We start from the raw sequence: 8553 nt of genomic DNA, 5'->3' as shown, positions 1-8553 counted from the left end.
CTAGGGAGCTCATGGCCCTGATTTCTAGTGTGTCCTGAGAGCAGCCACCTTCTCTGTATACCATGGAGAAGTCCTGACATCAACATATGAATGCATCCACCATTTCCCTTAATAATTGTGATTGGGTCCCCATAGACCTGGGTAGGCTATTATGTACTTTTCAGAGGTGGACACTAAGTAGCTCTGGGTGTCCTCAGAGGAGCCATTGTCCCTTAAGAGCAGCAACGTGCCCATTCATGGAAAATCCTACTGCAAGTTTGCAACCAAAAGCCACAGAAAGTCTTTCATGTCTCCATTTGGATCAAAGTCCATTGGACAAGCCTGACTTAGATTGTTGTTATCATTTATTAATAAGATCAGAAACAATTCTACCTTGCCTTTATTCATACCCATTCTTGGGTGGCTGAGGACAACAGATCATGACATGGAAAACTCTGAGCTTTTAGCCCCAGATGCCAGGCACAGTTTCTCTGAGTCCTCTTCTCTTCTCTTTGGATTAAGCATCTAAGAGAAGACAACCTTAGGTGAAGGTACTCATTAAGTCCTCTCTCTTGGAGTCTTGTCACCATCCTAAAGGACCCAGGTAGGTCTCAGCTATTAGAATACTAGGGACAGATTCTACTGAATTCCCCAATATGAGTTCTGCATGAATGGAAAATAGTATCTTTGTCTTCAAGTTATAAGAAAGTAGAGGGCTCAAAATCATAGATTTGTAACTACCGTTTTCATAATGTTTGATGTTATTATATTCAAATAGATGCTAATGGTAGCTAGTATTTATCAGGAACTTGAAGGTTCACAAAGCACTGCACTTTTAAAATCTCATTTGATCTTCACAACAGCCCTGTTGTGATCATTTATATATATATATATAATATATATATACATTATGTATATATAATTACAAATTATGCTGCTATTACCTCAATTTTATAGAGGAGGAAACAGGCTGAGAGATATTAAGTGACTTGTTAAGGGTCCTACAGGTGATAAGTGACTTAGAGAGAGCTTGAACTCTGTTCATCCACATTCCATATAGTTCACTGTATCCTCCATGCCACTTATCTGCCTTTTAAACCTTAAGATTGAATGGGTAAAGACCTGACAGACACACCAGTTTTATGGCTGAGGAAAGTGACACTCTGAGATGGAAGGAGAGCAGTCTGAGGTGGCACATGTAGTAAAGAGCAGAATTGGAATTCGGAGCCACATCTTCTCACCCTAAATCAAAGAGTCTTGACATGACAACAATTGTTATTTTTTTTACATACTCATCATTTGTTCACCCAAGTATTTCAAAGCATTTCATAAGGAACTGTGACCTCTGAATTAAAAAAAAATTGGTATTTTAATTTTAATAACAAAAATCTTCCTCTCAGATTTTTTTCATGATTTAGACCTGTAATCACCTAGATTCAGTTGTACGTTTTTGATTTAAAATAAAGCCTTGTGGCCTTGCTCCCTCAGCCTACAGGTGATATGACTGCGGCCCCAGTTGGGGAGTTTCCTGGTATGAAGTCCCAGAGCAGGTTAATGTTAGTAGCAGGACTAGAACTCAACTCTCTAAATGCAGAGCTCTCTAGGCTTTTCCCCACAACAGACTTCCTTAATGAGCAAAGAATTCAGAGCCAGAGTACTGTGGTTCAAATCCAGGCTCAGCCATGTAGACACTGGGCAACTCACTTATAAATGAAGAGACTGCAGTAGATCACCTTTAAGGTCACTCCTAGTTTTAAACGAATGAATATATCAGTACTTGATTACCTTTTGATCTTTATGATTGTCATGTTTTCTTTTCTGGTAGTTTTCATGTATTACAGTTTATTCATGAAATTAATTCAATTCAATAAGCATATATTTAGTGTGGACTAGGTACCAGGTATTGTGCTTATATCTGAGAATGCCTCCCTCCCCCTGCACAAACACACACACACACACACACACACACACACACACACACACACCCGCACAAACACACACACACACACACATGCACACACTTAAACAGAAACATTTTCCACCTTCAGGGATCTTACAGTCTACTGGTAGGAAACTATTTTTACACAGAAAAATCAATAGAAAATATAAACCAAGAAAATATCTACTATTTAAATGATGGGCACAAACAATGATAGGAACAGGAAAGGTTCTGAGTTGTACTGAAGTTGGTGATTGAACTGGTCATTTCAGGGAGCTGCGGCTTTTAAGAGGAAGTATTGAAGAAATAAAACTTCGGAGGCATGGAAGACAGGTTGTATAAAGACCCAGAGATGACCTAGATATATAGATAGATATTACAAGATAATTTGAAGAACATATAACATTATTTATCAGACTTATGAATAGATAACTTATGAATAAACTAAGGATAATGAGGAAAGTTAAGTGTAAAATGGATAATTAACATTCAATACGTTAAATTGAAAAGTATTTTTCTCTTTTTTTATTGTACTGGTATATACTCAGTTCTTGAAGAACATCAAAAGACAAATCAATGTGACATACCTTAGAACACTGCTTTACAGGTACCAAACATGGCTCCTGAGGCAGCACTCACTCATTTGCACACTACAAATTGTAAACATGCTGTTTTTACCATGATGTGTAGTTTTCAGTGGTATGCATATTGTCTCACATCTGATATTTAAATAGATTTCATTGTAACACTGAAATTTGAGACATTAAGTTTTTAGATGAATTCCATAGTTACTCAAAATTGCCTTCTCCAGTGCAAGCCATTTTTCTTACAGTGCTATTTGTATTTAACTGTTCATTCAGAAACAGTTTTATTCAGAAATTATGTACTCTATATGTGAGAGGTAGCAGACTTCTTAAATTTCGTTGCATTCACTTACATAAAAATACTTAATTTTTAAGAAAATAATCATCTTTATTCTTAATATTTACATTTGGTTATTAAAATGCACAGATGACACAAATAATAAGACAAGAATTTTTACATATATATATTTTCCAAAATACAATCCTCTCCATTTGTGAAAAATACAAATTAAGAACAAAAACAAAATTAAAACCCGGTAAACATGGAGTTCGAGGATAGAGAAGAGAGAAACATGGACAACAAGCTATTCTCATTTTCTTCCTCCCAAACCTCTTGAAAAGTTTTTACACAGAGAAAACAAATGTAGCAAAGATCAGGAAGAAATGAAATTGATGAAAAATTTATAATTTCTTATATAAATGTCTTATACCTCAAATATATAAAGAATTTCGTCAAATCTATAAGAGTACCAGTCATTCCACAATTGCTAAATGTTTAAAGGATATGAAAATACAGTTTTCCAATGAAGAAATCAAAACAATTTAAAGCCGTATGAAAAAATGCTCTTGATCATTATTGATTAGAGAAATGGAAATTAAAACAACCTTGAGATATCATTTCACCACTACTAAATTGGCTAAAATTATTGAAGGAAAAAGTGATAAATGTTGAAGATGATGTGGAAAAATTGGGACGCTAATTCATTGTTGGTAGAATTGTGAACTGATCCAACCAGTTTGGAGAGTAATCTGGAATTATGCCCAAAGAGTTATTAAACCACTTAAACCCTTTAACTCAGCAATGCCACTACTAGATCTATTTCTAAAGATGGTTAGAGAAAAAGGGGGAAAAAAGCCTATACATTTTAAAATGTTTATAGCAGCTCTTTTTGTGATGGTAAAGAACTGGGAATTGCAGAGACGTCCATCAACTGGGTAATGGTTGAACAAGTTGTGGTATATGAATGTAATGGAAAACTGTTGTCCTATAAGAAATGATGAGCAGGTGGACTTCAGAAAAACCTCGAAAGGCTTATATGAACTGATGCTTAGTGAAGTGAACAGAACCAAGAGAACGTTGTATACAGTAATAGCAATATTGTTTTAAGAATGACTTTCAGCAAATAAGTCATTTTGATTAGTATAAATACTCAAATTAGATGTAAATTATATATGAAGAAAAACACTATTTGCATCCAGAGAAAGAACTGATAAATAGAATATGTATAGCATAATCATTCATATATTTCCAGATATGTATACTTAGACACACACATATTATATATACATACACACACACATACACACACACACACACATACACATATACATACCTATTTGTGTCTAATGGTACCCATCTGTAGGGTGGGTGGAGGAAGGTGAGGACAAAAGGGAAAAAATTTTCATGATAACTCATATATTTGGAAGCAATAGTATGTTGAAACAATTGACTTAATGTTTCACTTGCAGTCATCTTTTCTATTATACATTGTTATGGAAATGCTTGTTTAATTCCATAAATTAAAAAAAATAATTTTTAAAAGGCACATAGAGCAGAGATGAGAGATCAAGGATGGGAAAATGGTTGTGGATCCATTTGCCTGGCATGTGGGACATGTAAGAGAGAATAATGTGAAATCAATCTAGGAAGATAGGATGGAGAGAGTTGGTGAAGGGATTTAAATGTGAAATAGAGGTATTTATATTTTACATTAAAAATAGCTGGCTATGCTTTTCTCATGCCCAAAGCCTGAGCTTTGCTCATGCCCAGAATGCTGAGACTGTTTCATGCCGGCTCATCCCTACGGGTGTTACTAATCTTCATATTCCTTGGGAGTCTGGCCTATATGTTTTATCTCTAATAAACTTTTTCTCTGGCTGGAAAAAAATAGCAGCAATCCACTGAACACCAGAGAGTATCAGAGAGACAAAGTGTAATTGTGCTTTAAAAATATCAAATTGTAATTGTGTGGAAGATGCATCTTTAAAATGTTGATTCTTTTTTTTTAAGATGGCAGAATCTAGGCATTATTGTTGATAATATGGAATGAAAAATTGCATGAGGAATTAAATTAAATAAAGGAATTATTGAGGGGGTAAATTCTTCCAAGCTTTCAGGGGGATATAGTATGGGACCTGGAGTCAGAGAGACTAGAGTTCAAATTGGGCCCTGGATATTCGCTAAGTGACCCTTGGCAACTCACTTATCTTTTTCTATTTCTGTTTTCTGCCTTACAAAATGTATATGCCATCCAAATTCCACTTTAATTATGAGGATCAAATGAGGTAATATTCATAAATCACTTTTCTAAGATAACAGAGTTCTCTAAATCCTATCTAACAGTATTTTTGGATGATGTAGAAGGGAATGAGTAGAAGAGCAAACATGGAGAGATTAACCTTGGGTGGGAGAAGACCTACTTCTTCCTCTAAGATATGGGACAAAGCAGAAAGGAAAAGGGAAAAAAATGAAGAGGGGTTTGGAGGGTTGAGTCGAGAAAGGAGAGAAACCAAGAGTGATGATATCTGTCTCTGTTGATGCAAGGGGAAGATTTGTTAAAGAGTGGGGGAAGTTAGAGAAAGGGGGAAGAATAACTGGGTTCCTTTGGGCAAGGGAGATTTCAAATGACAAGAGAATAACATGTTTCTGTAGAGAATCAGCACAGAACTCAGCACATTTATGGACCTTGTTCACCCTCATGTTTGCGGGACCATAAAAGGTACATAGGGAGCATTATTCTACATAGGAATGCCTGGTGAAAGGCAATGGATCAAGGAATTCTAGGGTAGCTGGAGGAATATCATTGAAGCAGTCAATGAACAGTTCAATCACTACAAAGGGGAAAGAGCAAGGTCAAAGTTGGGGAAATAAAATTGGAAACATGGTATGGATGTAGGAACTGGTGTTTATGGCAATGAGCAAATCTAGGGAGAGGAAGGGTAAGGTACAATATGTAATGGAAAGATAGTAGGGTATGTTCAAAAGAGGAATTTTGTGGTTCTAGGTCATGGAATTGGAGGGAAAATTAATTCCACAGTGTGGTGACAACATATGTGACTGATGCCGAGTAAAGGTGGAGGTTATGGGAGCTATGGGAGCATTTGTTCAGTAATTATCTTAATGAGCATAAGGGGACTTATAATGATGTGTGTTGAAAAATTGTTATTACAATATTAATATGATGTTCATTTATCATACACCAAACCCCACAATGTTTATATAATAATTTTTTAGTTTCAAATATAAAATATGATTCTCTAACACCCAAAAAAGCATGATAAATGCCGTGATATATTCTACATGTTGTATTTCTGTCATTACAGGTGAATCATCCAAATGTCTAAAAGGCATTCATGGAGAATTGTTCAAAGGTGGAGGAGTTCATCCTTGTGGGATTAACAGATTCCCCTGAACTTCAAGTCCCTCTCTTCATAATATTCACAATTATCTACTTCATCACTCTGGTGGGGAACCTGGGTCTGCTATTCCTGATATCGTGGGATTCCCATTTGCACACACCCATGTACTTTTTCCTCAGTAACCTCTCTCTGGCAGATTTGGGCTACTCTTCAGCCATTACTCCTAAAGTGATGGCTGGATTCCTCTCAGGAGACAAAACCATCTCCTACGGTGGATGCGCTACACAAATGTTTTTGTTTGTATACTTTGCCACAATTGAAATTTATCTTCTGGCTGCTATGGCTTATGATCGCCAGGTAGCTGTGTGCAAGCCCCTACGTTATAACACAACAATGACATCTAGGGTTTGTGCTAGTCTGGCCATTGGTTGCTATGTTTGTGGTTTTCTGAATTCTTCCACTCTCACAGGAAATGCTTTCAGTCTAGACTTTTGTAGTTCCAATGTGATCCATCACTTTTTCTGTGACATTCCACCCCTCTTCGTTCTCTCCTCCCCAGTCTCATATATCAATGAATTGGTTGTCTTCTTTGTTGTAGTAGTTCATTCATCTTTTACCCTTTTTTTCATCTTGAAATCCTACTGTTTAATTTTCATTGCCCTTTTGAGGATGCGCTCATCTAAGGGCCACCAGAAAGCCTTCTCTACCTGTGCAACCCATCTCACAGCTGTGTCCATATTCTATGGGACAGCAATTTTCATGTATTTACACTCCAGCTCCAGGCATTCCATGGACGCAGACAAAATGGCTTCAGTGTTTTACACTATGGTCATTCCTATGTTGAATCCTTTGGTCTATAGTCTGAGGAATAAGGAAGTCATGAGTGCCTTTAGGAAAACTGTGAGTAAAGCAAAGTCTTCATTGGGCACCTTTTTTAATTAAGGAGAAAAGTATTCAAATATTTTTCTTCCATAGTATAAACTATTTTATTTTTTAAATTTTTTATTAATTTATGGTCATTTATCAACAATCACTTCCATATGCTTTCGAGTTTAAAATTTTTCTTCTACTTTCTCCCCACCACCCTCCCCAAGAAGGTGCACAATCTGATATAGGCTATACATATACATTCCTATTAAACATATTTTTACATTAATGGTGTTGTAAGTAAAACTTAAAACCAATAGGAGGAAACACCAGAAAGAGAAAACAAAACTCAACAGAAGAGAAAAAAAAATAGTAATTCAAATTCCCCTGTTCTTTCTTTGGAAATGGATAGCAATTTCCATCATGAGGCCTTTAGAAATGTCTTAGATCTTTGTATTGCTGTGAAGCATTAAGTTTAGCAATATTAGTCATCTCACAACATGTCTGTTATTGTGTACAACATTCTCGTGGTTCTGCTCACTTCACTCAGCATCAGACCATACAAGTCTTTTCAAGTTTTTCTGAAGTCAGCCTGTTCATCATTTCTTATAGTACAATAGTGTTCCATTACATTCATATACCACAACTTGTTCTACATTTCCCCAAATGATGGGCAACCTCTCAATTTCCAATTCTTGCCATCACAAAAAGAGCTGCTATGAATATTTTTGTACATGTGGGTCCTTTTCCCATTTGGATGATCTCTGTGGGATATAGCCCTAGAAGTGCTATTGCTGGATCAAAAGGTATACACAGTTTTATACCCTTTGGGTACAGTTCCAAATTGCTTGCCAAAATGGTTGGAGCATTTCACAACTCCACCAACAATGCATTAGTGTTAGAATTTCCCCATATCTTCTCCAACATTTATCATTTTCCTGTTTTGTCATGTTGGTCAATCTGATGGGTGCAATGTGATACCTCAGAGCTATTTTGATATGCATTTCTCTAATCAGTAGTGATTTAGAGCATTTTTTCATACGACTATAGATGACTTTAATTTCTTCAACTGAGAACTGCCTGTTCATATCCTTTGACCATTTGTCAGTTCGGGAATGATTGTATTCTTATAGATTTGATTTATTTCTCCATATATTTTAGAAACAAGGCCCTTATCAGAGAGACTGGTTGTAAAAAATTCTTTCCCAATTTTCTACCTTCCTTCTAATCTTAGTTGCATTGGCTTCGTTTCTGCAGAAACTTATCAATTGAATGTACTCAAAGTTATTCATTTTGCTTTTTGTAATGTTTTCTGTCTCCTGTTTGGTCAAGAATTCTTCCATTCTCCATATATCTGATTGGTAAACTATTCCTTGTTCTCCCAGTTTGCTTATAGTATCAGCCTTTATATGTAAATCATGAACCCATTTTGACTTTATTTTGGTATATGGTGTGAGATTTTGGTCTGTCCTAGTTTCTGCCAAACTCTTTTTCAGTTTTCCCAGCAGTTTTTTTTTCAAAGAGTGGGTTCTTATCCCAGAAGCT

The 8553-nt window shown here is 36.0% G+C and overlaps 1 protein-coding gene across 1 annotated transcript; it reads left to right on the top strand.

The window, feature by feature from the left end:
• The first annotated feature begins 6135 nt into the window (after nt 1–6135).
• LOC114042665 (olfactory receptor 5B12-like) lies at nt 6136–7083 on the top strand. The gene has a single exon (XM_027861350.1). The coding sequence runs from the start codon at nt 6136–6138 to the stop codon at nt 7081–7083; it is 948 nt and encodes a 315-aa protein (XP_027717151.1).
• Nucleotides 7084–8553: the final 1470 nt, after the last annotated feature.

The sequence above is a fragment of the Vombatus ursinus genome, unplaced genomic scaffold, assembly GCF_900497805.2.
Source record: "Vombatus ursinus unplaced genomic scaffold, bare-nosed wombat genome assembly UNPS02014662.1, whole genome shotgun sequence".
NCBI classification, from domain to species: domain Eukaryota; kingdom Metazoa; phylum Chordata; class Mammalia; order Diprotodontia; family Vombatidae; genus Vombatus; species Vombatus ursinus.
Note: the sequence above shows the minus strand (reverse complement) of the source record. Positions and strands in the feature narration are given on the sequence as shown.